General features: G+C 43.2%; 1 protein-coding gene across 1 annotated transcript in view; it reads right to left on the bottom strand.

The window, feature by feature from the left end:
- The window catches only part of TRPC5 (transient receptor potential cation channel subfamily C member 5), a 271,580-nt gene that overhangs the window by 30,326 nt on the left and 221,750 nt on the right, over positions 1 to 19,504 (bottom strand). The window contains exon 8 of the mRNA XM_081793501.1: positions 8,262 to 8,457. Coding sequence (XP_081649627.1) covers positions 8,262 to 8,457 — 196 coding nt within the window. The remainder of the gene's footprint in view (positions 1 to 8,261; positions 8,458 to 19,504) is intronic.

Genomic DNA, 19,504 nt, shown 5'->3' with positions numbered 1-19,504 from the left:
AGTGTCCTGGTAGTTATTATTGATGGTAGTTATAATGATAATAGATTGGAAACAGTTGAGTGCCTGTAAGATTTAATAAAGGCTGTTTATATGCTAGATAGTCATTGCATTCTTATTACCGACTTCTCTAAGCCTTAGGGGACTGAGAAAGAGCTCAGCTTGGGCCCAGAGATAGAGGGAAAGGGCTTGTCAAAGGTAAGGTCCACGTAAGGCAAGGCAGTTAGCCCAGGGTGCTGTGCTAAGCCAGGTAGACAACAGTATGAAGGCTCAGAATGGGGATGTGAGAAGCCACAAGAGCAGATCTCATCTTTTAAAATTATTTTTCTAAAGGCAGACTCTGAACTTTTTCATCTAGTTCCTAGAGGTATGATTCTTCTATATGTTTCTTTTCATTGCTGGGGCATATTCCCTATTGGCACAGGGAGAACATCATTTTCACTTGAAGATATTTTCATAGGAAATCAAAGAATAGGAGGCAGAAAAGAACAAGGCCAGCTCCTACACCCTTATTGCCTTCAATAAACTCCAGGCCGATCCTTGCTGGTGTACAAACCATTTCCCCACCAGAAATGAGATCTGAAAGCTATCCCCACTTTTCTGTCTTTCCAAATTTGACCTTCAAATCTCAGCCCCATTTGTCCTTCCCAAATCAACCTCAGAACCACCGAATCAGATAGGTACTGATAGATTGGGGTACAGCCAGAGAAACAGAAATCCTGCTAGGTCTTTCAGACATAGAAAATTTAACGCAGGGATTAGTATGCCGACGATGGACGAGATGAGAAGCCAGACAGGGGACAGTGAGGCAACTCAGAGATTAGCAGCCACAGGAAGCCCCTCTTATCCCTAGACTTACAGGGACAACTGGAAGAGGTGGTGAGTGGTGTTACCAGAGTTCAAGGACTGGGGCTATCTGGTGGGAGCTAGAGCCAAGGTGGGGATGCCTTGCAGAAGCTGGGGCCAACGAGGGAGGGGATGCCTGGTGGTGGTGGAAGGTGAGCCCCATAGGAAATACAGCTGCTGCTGCTACAGGTACCCCCAAAGTGAAATATCCTCACTAGTCCCTTCTTCTTACCTTTGGGTTGGCCAAACCTACCCAGAAGCCAAAGGGCAATGGACCATGGAGAATGTAGTTCCCTTGATACAGAGCAGAGCAGGAAATGGACAGAGAATGGATCTGAGAGTCAGAAGCAGATAAAAAGCCTAATTATCATCCTTATTTTGCAGAAGAGGTCCTCTGAGGCAGAAACAGTTCAGATTGCCCCAAACCACACTAAATGGCAGTCCAGGTTTCAAATCCAGGCATCTGACTACTCCTGTGCCCATGCTCTCTGTAATCACTCTATTTAAAAAAAAATTTTTTTTAACGTTTATTCATTTTTGAGAGATGGAGACAGAGCACGAGCGGGGGAGGGGAAGAGAGAGGGGGAGACACAGAATCCGAAGCAGGCTCCAGGCTCCGGGCTGCCAGCGCGGAGCCCGATGCGGGGCTTGAACCCACCAACCGCGAGATCATGACCTGAGCCAAAGTTGGATGTTTAACCGACTGAGCCACCCAGGCGCTCTTGTCATCATTGCTATTATATACTCATAGTAATAATGCTATTGTTATTTTACTCATGTCAGACTTCTCCCTCTGAACTAGACTTTAAGTTCCCCAAAGGCATCCACTGTGTCTTTACCTTGATATCATTTATAGCACCAAGCCCAGAAAATGTAGATTGTTCATTGATATGGGATTATTAGCAGGTTTTCCTGGGTTCCACATTACCCAAAGTGGGGGCACTATTAAAATGTCCTCTGTGGTTCTAAATATTTGCTTTCTTGTTAGTGAGATGTAGAAATCCCAGATCAGATTCCAGAGAATGGTCTGGCAACAGGGAAAAACACAAGCTGCGATGAGAGAAATCAATATCTAGATTGCCTGAGGGTCTCCCAAAGGAAAGAGACAGCTATTAAAATTTGAAATGGCTCCGCGCCGACGTCAAGAAATTTCTACAGGTTGAATCGAGCAGCTCCTTCACCAGGAAAGAGGCTGTCCTATCCCTTAGACTTACTATAGTTTCTGTAGTTTGGACTGTTCTACGGGACTGAAAGCTGCCAGGGTTTATGGTTTGTTCTGTTTTCTTAGGAAGCAGTTCTTGAGAGCTAAGGGAGGGATACAGGTATATTAGACGAAGTGTGTGTGATTCCTATCCCAATGAAATCTTTAGCCACTGGAAGTGGTAGGACAAGGAGACTGGTGGTTCGGAGTTGTGCTTCCTGGCCTTGAGGTCTATGGGATAGGGTAGCAGTTCTGTGCATGAGTGTTGGGGTCAGACTCCCTCAGTTCAAATCCAGGCTCTCACCACTCTTTAGCATGTGATGGTATCAGTATCCTGGGGATGGTATAGTACTATAATATAGTGCATTATCCTCATTTTTCTCCCTGGTTGTTCTTTCTCAGTCTCCTTGGGCAATCTGTCCTCTCTTTCCAACCTCTACACATTGGAGTGCCTCACTTTTGGACCTCTTCTCTTTTGTACCCACACTCACCTCACCGAGTCCCATGGCTTTAAATACTGTGCACATGCTAGTGACTCCCACATCTCTCTCTCCAGCCTGGACCTCTCTGCTAGACCCGTAGACCACTGCCTACCAGACATCTCCACTCAAATGTCCAACGGGCATTTCCAAGTCCACATATCTAAAACCGAATTCTGGATCTCTGCCTTGCTCTTATGCCTGCTCCTTTACTACTCTTCCCCAACTCAGTAAGGGAAAATGCCACCCTTCCAGGTACTCAGGCCCCAAATCTTGGTGTCATGCTGGACTCCTCCCTTCTGCTCATACCCCACCTCTGATCCATCAGAATTGGGTCTAGCTTTGAAATATACCTAGAATCTGACCGCTGCTCATCATATCCATCATGACCACCCTATTCAAAACCACCGTCAGCTTTTCTTATGGTTAATGCAATCATCTCACAATTAGTCCCTCTGTCTTTGCTGCTGCCCCACTTCTGTCTTTTCTTAATCAACATATTCTTTTTTAAAAAAAAATTATTTAAGATAATTTTGAATGAGAGAGAGAGCGAGAGCAGAGGAGGGGCAGAGTAGAAGCCAAAGTCTTTACAAAGGTCTTTCGGGCGCTATGCGACCTGTTGTTTATCCTCATTACCTCTCTGACATCATCTCCTACTTCTCTCTGATGTGTGTCCTCCATTCCAGTCACAGAGGCCTTCCCAAGGCTGCAATCCGAGCGTCAGTGTGGCTGAGCTCTTATCTAGAGACCCTGGAGAAGAATCTGCTTCCACGTTCGTTTATGTTGTCGGAATTCATTTCCTTGTGGTTGCAGGACTGAGGTCCCCACGTCCTTGCAGGCAGTCAGCCGGGGGCTACACTCATTTCCTAGAGGCCACCTGCATTTCTTAACACGTGTCCTTCCATTGTCAAGCCAGCCACGGCACATGAAATCCTCCCTATGCTTCGAATCTCTGACATCTTCTTTTGCTACCAGCTGGTGAAAACTCTGCTTTTGAAGGACTTACATGATTAGATTAGGCCCATCTGGATAATCTCCCTGATTAGTAACCTTAATTACATCCATAAAAATTTCCCTTGCCACGTGGTGCAACATAATCACACACGTGCTATCTCATCATATTCGCTGTCCTGACGATTAGGGCGGGAAATCTTAGGGGAGCATCTTAGGATTGAGCCTGCCATGAGGATATTCATACTGTTTAAGAAACTGACCAATCAGAATGTATGCCAGCATGAGCACTGGAACAGAGGCATGGAAAATACTTGATGTTTCGGGCATCACCTTTTACTTGCTGGATTGTGAGGAGAGCTGGGGGGGGGGCATCCCAGAGGGAACAGCTGGAGTGGCAGCTTTTACCAACTGGTATGGAAATATTTTAATGTTTTAACAACTGGGTGCTGTATCAGCGCATAGGAGTCGGTTACCTGCCTGGTTAGTGGGTTACAAATCACGGCGTAGTGTGCAAATTGTCATCGTCTTCTCTGTGCTTTGAAAGTCTGAGGTTGGTCCCGGGTGACTGCGGGTGGGCGGGAAGACCACCTGCCCCCTCCCCACCACTTGGCACTTCCGGGTGTGCAGTGGGCCCCCTCCAGCCTTGCTGACTGTCTTTGCAGCGCTGGCATTGTTTCTGATGAATGTTTCCATGGGCAAAGCTGTCTTTGGCAGTGGGAGAGTTCATCCATTATCTGCGCCTCCAGATGCTGCCTCCCCAAGGGAGACAATCGATTCTATGTATTTGGGCTCTCCCCAAGCCTTGGAGCAGATGTGGCTCAGTGAGGCAAGTCCTATTTACTTACTCTCAGCTTTGGAGTGAACACTCCTCAGTAGCCAGTGAAACCGAGGGTGCTTATTAACTTGCCGAATGAGGCCATACCACAACACATCATTATCAGCCTCATGTTTTGTGAGGACCAGTCTCTGGCAAAAGAGATGCCCCTTATGGGTGAGTTGGAGGTAGAAATGGGGCTTAGGGTGGATGAATTTTGTGGGACTGCCCTGTCCCTCCCACCTAATATTTTCATAAGGGTGAATTTCATTTAAATGGTATCAAGGGCAGCTTCGCATGGTGGAACTTGGAACATACATGCACAAGGAACGGCAGTGACCAGGTGGGTGTGTTGAAAGAAGTGTCACAGAGAGAAATAAGCAACTTGAGGGAGATAAAAGGATAAAGCGAGGAGAGTAAATCACTGTGCATCATAAACAACCATAATGTGAAATATGGCCAGCCTCACATAATGATGATGCTGGCTGGGACCACAGAGCACAGACCTGGAGTGATCCTGGCTTCCCCATATCTTGAAGCTGACTATTACTACAGTGTAGCCCCCTCTGGCATAGAAATATGAATTTCTAAAGAGCCATATATCTACTCCTCCGGCAGCTCTGCATCCTACACAGAGCATCGAGAAAGAGCTCGACCCTTCAAGGGATTGCTGTTAGCTGACATCACTGAGCCCTATCTTAGAATGTACACTAAACATATTCCCAATAAGGCATGTCAACAACTGAGTCTCTCCTTAGACCGAGTCAGCCTGTTGAAACTTTCGTAGTAGGAGAGACTTGTCTTCAGTGGCTTCCCTTCCTGTAACATTTCCTCCTGGTCTTTACCAATCAACCAGATCCAGATAGTTTTGGGAATCAGGTTGCCCAACATCAGGATCCCACTAGATCCAAATGATAAAGACACATTACCAGAGGATCCCGAAGTAGCAAGTAGGATTCAGAATGGTTGGCCTGACTCCATATGTGTGAGATGGTATAGACTCCATGCAGGTCACCTTCTAGCAAACCCTCACCCCTCTGCCCCCAGCCCTCTCCCAAGCTAAGATATTTTCTTCAGGTACAACAGTAGGTGGCATTAAAACGCAACTTGCTACCGGCAGGTGGTGACAAGAAAGCCAGAGTTGATTATTTCCACCCTTCCTAGCAAAATGTCACTGAGCTCAGTGGGAGATACCAAAGCCCTGCATTAAGTGACGAGAAAATGTCTTCGTTTTCCACTGCCATTAGGAGCAATCAGCTACAAGATAACCAGGGAGAAAATTACAAATGCCTCAGCATGAATATTGCCATCGTTGGCAGGGGTAAGGGGATGCTAGGCATAGGAGCAGAAAGATATCCCCCTGAGATTTTATGCCTGTCCCCCTTATATAGACAGATTTGGAGTGAGTATAGATCATTCCAGAGTTCTTGATCTGGCTGGGTTTGAATCATGGAGAGAGAAAAGTGTAAAATTGAAGTATATTTCATGTCAAAAGTAGCAGATGGGCAGAATTTCAGAGCTAAGGGACCTTGCAAGCTTAGCCTGTTCATCTAGACATGCAGACTCACGGGATGTCAGAGCTGGCAGGAATATTAAAGACCACTGGATCAGACATACGGATGGCCAACAGGTGCATGAAAGGTCCTCCGCATCACTAATCATCAGGCAAATGTAAGTCAAAACCACAAGCAGCCATCACATCACACCTGTTAGAATGGCTATTATTAAAAAGATAATAAGGTAACAAGTGTGGTGCAAATGTGCAGAAAAGGGAACCCTGGTGCATTGTGGTGCAGCCACAATGGGAAACAGCACGGGAGGGCTCTCGAAATAGTTAAAAATAGAAGTACCATATGCTCCAGCAATCCCACTTCTGGGTATATATCCAAAGAAGATGCAACCACTCTCTCAAAGAGAGATCTGTACTCCTGTGTTCACTGTGACATTGTTCACAATAGACAAGACATGGAAACAACCTGTCTGTGCATTGACAGACAAATGGATAAAGAAAATATGGTGTATACATAATTATGAATATTATATATGTAAAATAATATTATTATTCAGCCATGAGAAAGAAGGAATGGATGAAACTGGAGGGAGTTATGCTAAGACAGTAAGTCAGACAGAAAAAGACCAATATTGTCTGATCTCAGTTATATGTGGAATCTAGAAGAAGTCAAACTCATAGAGACAGTAGAATTGTGGTTGCCAGGGGTTGAGGGTTGGGGGAAATGAGGAATGTTTTTCAAAGGGTACAAATTTATAGGTAGAAGTTGCATAAGTTCTGGGGATGTAATGCACAGCATGGTGGCTATAGTTAACAATATTATATACTTGAAAGTTGCTTGCTATCTTAAATGTTCTCACCAAAAGAAAAAGATAATTTATGTGAGGTGATGGATGTGTTAACTAACCTTTTGATGACAAACATTTTGCAATATGTATGTGTATCAAATCATCACGTTGTACACCTTAAGCTTACACAATACTATATGCCAATTATATCTTAATAAAGGCCATCCACTTCAACCCTTTCACTTTTTGGATGAAGAAACTGACGCCCAAAAAGGGAAATAAGTTACACAAGGTCATACTTATAAACAACAGGACTAGGATTAGAGTCCCCGGTCTTCCAACTTTTAAAATATGTTTCCACCATACGCCCCCACCTAAGCACTTAAGATCTAAGCCATCCTGGTGGATACGTGTATATTCTGGTTTTTTAAACCACCCAGTGAAAGAAGTTCTTTCCAGTGAAAGAAATTCTAAAAACCCACCGAGGAGATTGTATCTCACTGTTATTTATGGTTAGGAAATTTTTCCAAATAGATAACTCAAAAGCCTCCTGCTTTTGACTCATAAACTCATTCCTCTTTGGTCTATCCCTAATCAAAATGGATCAGGATGGTCACTATTACCAGTAATATTTATGGAATACGGACAATATGTGTGTGCGTATGTATGTGTGTAAAATGTGTGTATATACGTACATATATTTATATGTGTACTTATATTTATATAACCGATAATTTAAGCTTCTTTTCTGTAGGCTAAAAGATTCCTCAGTAGCAGACCAAATCTGAGAAATAGCATGTATGAAGGAAGATAAGAGTCGGGCCTTTCCATTTGTCTTCTGTGCTACAGCAAAAACTTTCAGCAACAGATAGACCCATGGGCTTGATCTAGCATCTTAATATGACCTAAATATCCAAATCCACTGATACCCAACTACACCTCAGATAGCCAGAACTCCTCTGATAATACCATATTTCTAAATATGATAGGCAGATTATAAGAAAATAAGCTAAGTTTAGATATTTTCTATGACATCAAAAATCAGGTCAGGGCCTGGACTGATCCCATATCCTATACCTTCACCATTTCTAGATTAGAGTAATATTGCTGATCCAAATGGTAACATGATGGTCAAAAAGGATTCAGTGATTGACTGTACTTAGGCCATGTCTCACAATGGAGAGCAATTACTCATATATCCTTGATCGAAAATTAGTCACTCTCTGAGAATGTTGTCTTTGGCAATGAAATGTTCAGTTTTGTGAAGGACATGCTTGCAGTGAAGAGGGAGATAGGACCCTCCTGCCTAGAGAACCAATTAGCTCAATCAACCCTAAAAATTCGTGGGGCGACAAATGATAGCCAAAGTGTGCTCATAGCTCCCGAGCTCTCCTTTGTAAGGCAAGAGAATCGATTCAGAATTTTAAACACATTTTTTTAACAGGCTACCAGAAAGTCTTATTAACTAGAATATCCTCTTCTAAATTACTGACAGTCAATGGACTAAGAGTCCAAACTGAGTTGCTTTAGAAAGAAATACTTTAACAACTGAGAAGGCTAATGTAAAATACTTGATACAGACAGACTGCTTCATTGAGCTTCCAGTGGGCTCCATGCCAACGTGATCACTCCTTGAAATCAAGCAATCACCCTTGTAAAGCAAACTACTCACGGCAATAAGCTGGTAAGAGTTGTTCATCATGGCAATCAGCATGTTCAGCAGCACCACCAGGGAGATGACGTTGTATGTCCCAAACATGGTAGCTCCCACAAACTCTGTGAACTCATGTCTGGCTTTCACGTTGGTAACATAGAGATTTAGAAGGCCAAATACAGACCAGAAGAGCGACTGAAGGGTTTCAAACAGCCTAAAAGAAGTCAAAGAGCAGGTTAGTTAATTCTCTAGGAAGAGCAAGAAAAAGAGACAGAAAACGGGATCTGCTTAATAAGGGACTTGCCAGACTTCTGTCCCATCAGGCAGACTGATGATCTCACTCCTTTTGGTCTCTTTCCCCACACAAACCAATCAGGTGGGTTTATTTGTCTGTTACCACTTCTATGTCTTACGCTTTCCTCTTGCACCTAGAATACCATTTCTCTTTTCTCAGTCTACACAGAGCCTATACTTTCCTAAGACTTATTGCAAGGGCTACTTCCTTTGCCAAACTTTCTCTTTCATCTTGGGACCACATGACTTATCACCTTTCTAATTACACAAAGACAGTAGATGAGTAGTTGAGAATATAGTGCTTGCGTTAAATTGTTCTAGGTTAAAAATCTCAGCTCTGTCATTTGCTAGCTGAGTGGATGTGAATCAGTTACCATTTCTAATACTTCTTTTGTGGTTCCGACAGGGCCCCACATCGTGCTAAGCTCAGTGGAGGAGCTCAAAGACCCCTGAATTAAGGCTTCATGTAGATTGTTTTAATTTTTTTAATGTTTGTTTATTTTTTGGAGAGAGAGAGAGAGTGCGAGCCAGGGAGGGCAGAGAACGAGGGTAGACACAGAATCCGAAGCAGGCTCCAAGCTCTGAGCTGTGAGCACAGAGCCCAACACGGGGCTCGAACCCACCAACCGTGAGAAATCATGACCTGAGCTGAAGTCGGATGCTTAACTGACGGAGCCACCCAGGTGCCCCTGTGTAGATTGTTTTAAATGATATGTTACCTGACAATTACTGAGAATTTACTATATATAAACATGTTAAGCACTTTTCCATAACTGATCATTATAATCCTTGTAAAATCTTTATTGTTCCTGCTGAGGAAACCGAGATTCAGAGGTCACTCAAGTGCTGAGCCAGAATTCAAATCCAATTCCATCTCACCTCCCCAAACCACTGCAGCATTATTTTAGATGGCTTCACAAATTATCGTTTCCTCTTGTAGTATCCACCTCCAAATATCTAACTCTGCAATGATATGTTTTTGGTGTCTAGGGTTTCTCTGGCCTCATATTCAGAAATCTGTGAATGTAGCAATAAAAGGCAGCCAGCTCTGGGTGGCACAAATCAGCCATTTCTGAAGCACATGGTTGAGGTGCAGAACATAAGAAATGCTACTTTAAGATTAGGTGTCCTGTTTCAATCGCTCAAAATATGTTGTTTTTAGAGTGCAATGTATTTTGAAAGACTTAGGGATTCGTTCTTGGGTTCATCGGTGGGGGGGAATGTGGGAAATGTTTTAAGGATTCCTTCTATCTGGGACTGATCTTCCCCCAGATCTTTGCAGGACTGTCTCATCATCATTGGAGTCTCAGATCAAATGCCACTTCTTCAGAGGAGCTTTCATTGGTCACTCTACCAAAAGTAGCTCCACGAGTGTTTTTTTTTTCTATCATACTGTCTCGTTTTATTTTCTCTGTAGCATTTCAAACTCCCTAAAATTATATGAAATATTTTTTTTGTTAAAATGTTTACTTTCTGTCCATCCCCACTAGAATGTCAGCTTTGTGAGGGCAGAGACGTACAGCTACAATGTACCTGGCACAGGACAGGCACTCACTAATACTTGGTGGATAAATGAATGAACACTTATTAACTATTACTATTACTCTTATCGAGGGATTAGAGTCTAGGAGTCTCCAGGCCCATTGATAATTGCACGGTCAGTAGGCTGCACAATGGGGTTAGTCATTCTGATGAAGGCTGTGCTCTGTCTGCACTGGCCTGACTCTCACGGAGCCTCCTTCATGGAGCCCATGCCTGGGAAACATGCACATGGTTCTTTTCAACCTGTTAAATGGCTCTTCTCTTATCATCACAGGTCACTTCCATGATTCTTCCAGTAGCACGCTGCTTGTGAGCTAGCCTAGAAGGAAGAAATTTGCTTTTTGTTTGAAGAAACAAAGGGCCAGTTGGTGAAGCATTTGAGAATCAAAAGTAAGCCGAGAGCTTGGAGTTCAGGGGCCAGGGCACAAGAACCAGAATATGGCAAGTCAGACTTCTCGCAGGATCTGAATTTCCAGGAGAGTCTAAAAGTCAGGGCCAGGCAATGCAGTTCATTATAGAGCCAGGCAGAGGGTCAAAGAAAGGAAAGATATGGGCTCAGGAGTCTGGTTGTACCAAGAGGGCACCACCTGGACATGGCAGGGTCCATTTGAAATCAGGGCAGGTGGGAGGCCAGCAATGGCCCAAGCAAGTAGCCAATAACAGAGGCTGAGGCAAGTATATCATTGATATGTTGGCAGGGTCTTAGGTCATTGGTTGTTTCCCCAGAATGGATGGCATTATACTCCTGTACCGCCATTAACAATTAAAATTGCAATGGTTAACGTTTGAGTGTAGAGCTTACTACTAGCTGTTCCAATGACTGATATAAAGGTTCCCTAAAAGTGGAAGTTCAAGCATTTAAGATCTTCCCGCAACTATGGTGATATTCTAGTCAGGGAGAGTCTATATGTACAATTGTACAAGAGAGGGAAAAAAAGGCAAAAAGGTCATTCCTCAGTTTTGGTACTTTATATTGAGAATGCCTTCCACACGGGGCACAAAATGTCACATTATGGCCTGGCCACTAGGAGAAGGTGGCTTGTTGAAGGGCATGCCCAGGTAAAATAGATGACTGACATATGGGGTAGATGAGCATTCTAGTGATACATTTGTAGAAAGCCCTGTGGCTTCTAGACACAATTGAATCCACAGGGCAAGAGCCACTACCTGGGGGGGGTGGGCATTATTTGGTGCCCAGGCCCATAATAAAATCATCACAGGGATGGGAAGACTTGTTGACTAAACCCTAGAATCCTAATACCAAAGGAACGTCTTTTTGATTTTAAAGGATATGATTTTAAAGAAGATAATCCATTTAAATAAAAATTCTAAATAAAGCAAAGAGTAAACAGACATATGGAATTTGTTAGTTCAAGGAGGGGCACAAATTGAGGATACAAAGATTCAAGGAGAGTTGATATTAAATGTATGGAAGACAAATCCATCCCAGCTGGTTAAGGGGAACTTGAGCATGTTGAGACCATCCACAAATAGATCACAAAGCTAAGAGGGGCACAGTAGAATAGAGATGGGAACTGCAGTCTTCCGGGCACTTTCTGAAAGTCTCATTTTTGAGACGGGGAGTTCATCTTTCAAAAGGTACAAGGACGACGGAGAGGGTTTACCCCTCTGGACTTAATTCATACCAGTGAAGGACTGGAGTTTCTTCTGCAGTTTCCTAGACTTGCAACTTCTTAGTCCATCATGGGTTTAACACGCTTCTAACTCTGGATGGCACGTTCCTGCCATGCTCCCAACTTCTAGCCTCCACTTTCATCCTGTCTTCTTCTCTACCCAAGTCTTGTTTGTCCTGCCCTGACTCCTTCCCCACAAGGTTGGGTTAGATGCCCCTCTTTTGTTCTTCCATAGCACCTTAGCCTGATTCTACAAAGACATATATCACATTATAGACCCAGTAGAGGGGAGTGGTTAAGAGCAAACTTTAGACTCCTCCCCTTATTAACTATTTGACTTTGTCAAAGTTAAATAACCTCTTTTTTTTTTAATTTTTAATGTTTATTTATTTCTGAGACAGAGAGAGACAGAGTGCGGGGGCCGGGGGGGAGGGCAGAGAGAGAGGGAGACTCAGGAACCCTTGAAATCACGACCTGAGCCGAAGTCGGGCACTCAAACAACTGAGCCACCCAGGCACCCCTTAAATCACCTCTTTAAACTTCGAGTTTCCTCACCTCTAGAATAGTTTATTGGCAGGATAAATACTAATTGCTAACATTTACTGTGCTCTCATTACGTGCCAGGCAATGTGCTAAGTGCTTTGCGGGTCTTGTATTGTTTGATTCTCAAAATAACCCTGAGAAGTAGGTACTATTCTTTTATCTTTTTCAGATGGGAAACTAAGGCACAGAGTGGTCACACTGGTAGGAAGTGGCAAAGGTAGGATTTTGACCAGGCTCTTCTGACTCTGGAGCCCACATGCGTAACCACCATTCTCTATTACATAAGATGCTGCATGTAATGCACCCTGCACGGTGTTTGGCAGAAGCATTAAAAATGGCAGCTATTCGAATTATTTGCTCATGTTCTCCATTAGACTATGAGCTTCTTAAGGATAGAGGTGCCTTCTTAGTATCCTCATTGGCTGGTGCGTAGCAGTTGCTGAAAACACGTTTGTTGAATAAATCTGATAGAGATGACAGGAGAAGTGCACAACTAAGGAAAGTACAGATAATTGGTATCATCCTGTGATAAGAGTAGCAGGAAGGCTATGAACTTAAAATAGGGGGGAAAAGAGGACACAGTCAATAACAACCTTTAAAATCTGGCCAGAACATAAAGAAGAGCCTTTGATGGGGGCTGAGTTCATATCCATGCAAATAAGATGGGATAATAAGGGCTGAATGGTAGGTAGAAAAATCATCACTGATTAAGTAGTAATAGCCACAAATAAATGGAGTGGGTCTACAAGGAGGTCCCAAGTGACCTTCCGGGTCGTGGCTCTGTCTTATCGCTTTGCTTGTATTCATGATTATTGCCAACTTGACGCAACAAATTTTATGTAACTTTACAAAACCAGTCTTCTACTGTGCCCCTGGATACAAGCACAAACTACAGCTTGCATGCCTGGATTGAAATCCTGACTCTGCCACTTACCGTCTATATGACTGCAGGCAGCCTGTCTAACTGTTTTGCACCCTCATTTCTCTGTCTGTAGAACGGGCAATAATGATAGTGCCTACCTCATAGCATGGTTGTGAGAATTAAATGGGTTAATCCATGTAAAGCTCATTTTGTACTAGTGCGTCGACCTAGCGCTCAGTATATATTACATATTTTTATGACTATTGTTAACCTTTACACTTCGTTCTTGTCTTTATAGATTGTCATTCATTTCCATACGTGGTTGTACATGGATGTAGTCATAGTGTGTAAAATTTTTGTGTTTTTAAAAACTACACATTTGGGGTACGGCACTTTTGGTGTATATCCAGAGTCTTTGCATGTATCGTTTTAATAGCTGCCCATATTCCACCCAGTGAATATCAAGCCTGTCTGACATTTTAATCCATGCTTTGGATAAGAAGAGATGGCAAGTTTCTAAGATCCTCAGATGACAGAAGACTGGGAAGGATAGCTAATAGATGGGATGACAGGATCAAGATTCAGAAAGGTTTCAACAGCGTGGAGCAATGGGCTGGAACTAACAAGATGAAATTTAATAGGGATCAATATAGAGCTTTGCTCTTAGGCCAAGTGCCCAAATTCAGGATGAGGGATGTAGGAGAAATGCCAAGGATTTTCTTTCTGACAGCAAGCTAAAAATGGATCAGCAGAGTGACACTGTGCTAAGTGCTTTGCATGTATTGTAATACTTGATTCTCAGATACTTCAGTATGGCCAGATACTTCAGCCATATGAGGGGGGAAGTGACAAAGTCAATCTTCTAGAATCGAGGATAAGGTAGGCATGTTGAACATCGTTATATCTTAGGCCTCTGTGGTAGGTGCAAGGCTTACTAAAGTGGAGGGTCTGGTGGGTGAAAGAGACAACAAATGACTCACACACAACAGGTTATATTGTCACGGAAATGTGCTTAGAATGCCATGGGGAACAAACACAGAAGGAGCCTGTAACTGAGAGTGGGGTTGGGATGGGTAAGAAGAGACATAAAAGAGCAGGTAATTTTTCAGCAGAGGCTTGAAAGATGGGTAAGAGTTTTCCAGGCTGGCCAGGTAGGGATGGGCATTCCAGGCAGGTGGAATGGTGTGGGACGTGCAAAGACCCATAGGGCCAAGACGTCCTCCTATAGTTGGGGAGAACAGCATGTTGACTCTGGGGAAGACGAGTGAGAGGCTGGAGAGTTGGGGTCCAGAGTACCAAGGCCCTGCGAGATGTGGTAAAGAGGTGGGTTTTACACTTGAGAAGATTCCACTACGGGGCAGGCACGAAGCTGGGTGGTGACAAGATGAGACTGGTATTTAGAAAAAAAACTTCTGTGAGACAGGTGTGAAATTGTTTGGAGGAAAAAGAAGACTGGAGGCAAGGAGACCAGTGCTGTGTGTGTATCTCTGTGTATATATTTATATATATAGAAAGGATGAATTCAAGAGATACTTAGGAAGTACAACAGATAGGGCTGAGTGAGAGCCTGGATGTGTCGTGTGAGGAAGATGTTAAGTCATAGATGATTCCTAGGATTCGGACTGGTGTCATTTAATAAGATGGGGGATTGAAGGGGAAATAGGTGTGGGGTGAGGATATGGAGATAATGGAATTCAGTTTGGGACATTTTGTGTTTTGCGAGGCCCGTAACACAGCCATGTGTGTGCAGAAGGCATCTGGAATTGAGGGCTGGAACCTCAGAAGGAGACATAGGACCTGCAAGTTAGCTCCTGCCACTTCTACCCTTTTTCTCTCACAAGTTCCATGCCCTCAGAATGATGATGCCTTCCCAATCACTACTCTCAACAGTAAATGAAGGCCAGGGGTTCCCAGGATGGAATACTAGGCTTTAACTGCCAATAGTCTTGTCATGTATTTATCAGCAAGAACAATGAGGTCCTCTTGAACCGTGTTCCCTGGGGAAAATATCTGTTCTTTTTCTTTTTAAGCCAAAGAATAGTAAAGGCATCTCTGGAGAATCAGAAGGAAAAGGATGACAGTAAGCTTATGGCATAATTTATGTCAGGTATATAAATGAGTTCGCTTTCTCTTTCTCTAAAAGTTGAGTTTTTCCCTACGCTGACCAAGTAGTATGTATTTTAGCAGGTATTATAAATGCCCGAGTTGAGGTATTTAAAAGAAAACAACGCTGAGTCAGACCCCTATGGAGGAAACAAATTGATACCTAGAGGAAAAGTTGAGGTAACATTACTGCTGATTTGGCCCTAGTATGACAATGCTTCTTCATACCTAATGCCCCAAGGTATAATTTTTGTGTATACCAGGTGCCCATTCTTGTCAATTGTCCCTGCTGGGCAAGCGATGGGAACAAAATGTCAGTTGGCAACCGGGGTGTTAATAGTGACTACAAACTTGCAAGAAGGCATTTCATAAACTTCTTCAGCAGAGTTCACATTGAAAGGGTAATTGGCAGGGGACCTGGCCTCCTGGAAGGCACCTTGCATTCAGATGTTCAATCCTGTTAAACCCTTTGATGTGAACACATGCAGTCTCCTGGTGCTCAAGCTACTACAGAATTGCTCTTTATATTGAAAACAGGTTGATGCGAGTTCTGCCTCTAGAGTAATGCAGGAGAGGAAGCAGGTCCTAGTCAAGAGGCACTAGCAAGGTGACCAGTTGTCATTATACACTCCTGGTTGGCTTAACCAAAACAGCACCATCTTCTTGTCAACCCATTTTGGCCTCTTTTCCCTTTCACATGAGTCTGATTTCCCTATCCGAGATTTTTCCCCTTCTGAGGAGAGAGGCAGGAGGTGTAGCCTAATGGAGGGGGATTGGTGGGTGCTGCAAAAGGGGCATTGGAGTGAGCCAACATTTTTCAAACTCTGTTCATTGGTACATCGTCCTGGCCAATGCATTTGGGGAAATCTTTCCCTACATCGTGTATCCAAAATGAAATGTCTCTGCGAAGACCTGCAGTGAAGAAACCTTTGAAAGTTTGCCCTAGCATTTCCAAGCTCATTGGATCATATATCCTTTTCTATTATGTCTGGTCTGTTAACATCCCTGTGAACTATGGTGTTTTGTAACCGATTTTAGGAAATGCTGCTAGAAACAAATAATAGGGGTAATCTACATAGCATTGTTTTTTCCCGTCTCTATTGGTGCAAACTTGGGCGCAAAGAAACTCTTTTTTTTTTTCCCCTGGCCTTTGTTATTGAGCACATTTCTAGAATGTCTGAGTTCACTGAACTGCCTTAGTTTATAGGGTTAAAGAGAAAAATGTATCATACTTTAATGACTAAAACCCTCTCATGACCTTGGAGTCATCACTGTGAACACCAGTGGTAATGAGTGGCACTTTCCAGAACTGGGGTTTGAGGTGGACAAGTTAGAGGACACTGAGTCTTGGGTAAGCCCAAGACCTCTCCTGGAACCTAACAAATTTCCTGTCACGTGCCTATTTTCTTCTCGTCTGTTTCTCCTAACAATGATCTGTCAGAAAAATAAAAGCCATTCTGGAGGCTTGAAGGTCCTAAAGAAATAGATGTTGAGTTTATAAATAAAAGGTATAGGAATTCCATGCGTCTGGAGGCAGTGGACATGGACAGGATCCTGAGCTGTCTCTTGCATCCCAAGTGGGAAAGGGAGACATTTCTGATCAGTGCTCGGTGCCCTTTGGCCCACCTGAAACCTTAAATTAATCTCAGAAGGCGAATTGATTCGAATCTTGCCCTCAGCCTGTTGCCTTTCTAGCCTGCTCCTGTGAAAGGGGTGCAGTTGTCACTGGGAGGTGCACACAGGCTTTTACCATAAGCCCAGTCTATGCTTTTCTTGGGTTACGGCACAGAGAACTTGTCCCTGCCAGCATTTCAGTTTTTATTCCACACTGTGTGGACTCAGGCAATCTTGTTGGTTCTTATGAAGCATTCCCAATTAATATTGCTTGAAGGGTGGGTTTACTTGCCTTCTGTCTTACAATACTAGGTAGGAGAAACACTCCCCAGATATAATGTCCATTCCCACAATACAATCAGATAAAAGGGATGCAACCACTTTGCATAGAGCCTGTTCAAACATACCCATTCTACAAACTTTTACCTTAATTCCATCCACTCTTGTGTTCCTACCTCTAGTCTCTATTAGGATTTCATTGACAGGCTTTGGTTTCATAATACTAGGTAGTGGAAGTTTTCCCCAGCCAGACATAAGGTCCATTCCCATAAAAACATCTAGGTAAAGGAGACACAATGTTTTTACATAAAGCCTGCTCAAACATTCCATCTTTTATGATCCTATCAACCCTTACATTTTTTTTTTATTTCTTTTTAAGTAAGCTCTATGCCTCACGTAGGGCTTGAACTCATGACTCTGTGATCGAGAGTTATGAGCTCCACTGACTGAGCCAGCCAGCTGCCCTACCCTTACATATTTATGTTGTCTCAATCCATTGCAGCCTGAGTCAAGGCTTCACCAATGGGTTTTGGTACCAGCATTAGGAGGATTTCTGTATTAATGGGGCCTGGAAACGTCTCTTTTCCACCCTCTGACCATTTTACCCACTCTTGAGCCAAGGGACCCTGGGCCTTTTGTCAATCTTTAGCTTGACTAATCTGCCCAAACACTTCCCCAAATGATTGGTGGTCAGGTTTCTCATTGTAATTTTTGCCCTCCGGCTTTTTAAAATTCTCCAAACTGGGATAAATAGAGTAGACTTATTTGGGGCCCTTTAATTTGGGGGGACCATCACAGAGTTCCTTTGGCCCTCCCGGCCTTTGATAGTGCTGTATTAAAATCTTTAACCCTATCAATGTCTGTCTTATTCATCTCATTTCTTAATAACCATCTAAGGGTTTCCATCCTGTGGGATGAGCCCTGGGACTCCTCTGTTTCCTCTTTCTTTTGTTCCTACCAATATTTGCTTTATTCACCTCATTCCTTAAAAACTGTTTAAAAGCTTCCACCTTTGTGGCCTCTTCCTATTCTCTTGTTAATTAACCTAATGTTTTTATTAAGACCCATGAGGGAAAGCTGAGACCGTAAATTGGCAAAGGCTTCCCAGACTGTGTTTTGGTTTTGCAGCAGTAAGGTTATATGTGGGGCCCATGTGAAAGAGACCCCTTAACCACAGCATTTACCATGACCCAGGTAATGGGCATATATATTCAGTAGGCAAATATCACAGTCATCTTAAGCTCAGTTCCACGTAGCTTGTGTATGAGGCATGTTAGTGGCTTCATCTGGGGTATTCCACTTGACATTCACAGGGGGAGTTGAGAAGTCCCCCTTCTCGGGGTAAACAGACCCTACAGTGACTTTTATCCAGTTAACCAGGCTGGTCGTTCCCTTTAGGAATAACCTCCTGTGTATCTGGATCACATATAGCCATCTGTGATTGTTCAGTCGTGAACTGTGGGTCCTATATCAACCCAAACATGCCCTTCCACTCACTCCACAGATTTGAAAACCAAAGACACAGCCCCTAAATTAGTTACTCTCATAATCTATTTTAGCAAAGGTTCTTCAGGAAATTGATGATACTGATCTACGAAATGAAAAAAATTCTTTATAGTCTCTGGTTTCAATAGTTTCTTGATTTTGCCCTCCCCCTCACTGACTACCTTTTTGGTGACCAGAGGTCTTATAGGGGCCTTCTGTTGTCCCTGTACAATTTTTACCTTCAGGGCTGGCTTTGAGGCTAGTGACCCAAACTCGGATTGACCTAAATCTGAGCTTGGTTTAGCATCAAGGCCCAACCCAGCACTTTTCTTTTACTTTCATTGTAGCTATTATGGATAATAACCGAGGGATTGTATGTTTAGCATAGTTCTTCTTATTTTGCATTCCCTTATATATCCAATGAGCTAACTCCTTCTTAAGAGTTGGGTTTATTACTGAAGCGGTTTAGAACAAGTCTCCCCAAAGTATGCCATTTTGGCATCTGAGCTATTTTGAGCGGAAGGCAATCAAGACCCGGAAGGCTCAAGAGAAACTTTTGCCCCTCTTTTAACTACCTAGAAGAATTTAAATTGGAATTTTACCAGAGATAAATTTTATCTGAGTGATCCTTCTGTATGGAAGGGCAAACAACTGCCAAACATCTACTCTTCTTACTGTCCTGTGAATCACCCTTTGAAACCCCAGGCCTCTATCCCATTCCTTAGCTCGGGATGCCATATATACTTCCTTTTTCCTTTCTGTCTTTGAACTTCTCATGTATGTGGGGTTTCTGTACATACGAAATTAAATTTGATTTTCTCCTATTAATCTATCTCATGTCAATTTAATTTTAGACCAGCCAGAAGAACCTTTGGAGGGTAGAAAAAAAAACTTCATCTCGAACA

The sequence above is a fragment of the Panthera onca genome, chromosome X, assembly GCF_046562875.1.
Source record: "Panthera onca isolate mPanOnc1 chromosome X, mPanOnc1 haplotype 2, whole genome shotgun sequence".
In the NCBI taxonomy this organism is placed as follows: Eukaryota; Metazoa; Chordata; class Mammalia; order Carnivora; family Felidae; genus Panthera; species Panthera onca.
Note: the sequence above shows the minus strand (reverse complement) of the source record. Positions and strands in the feature narration are given on the sequence as shown.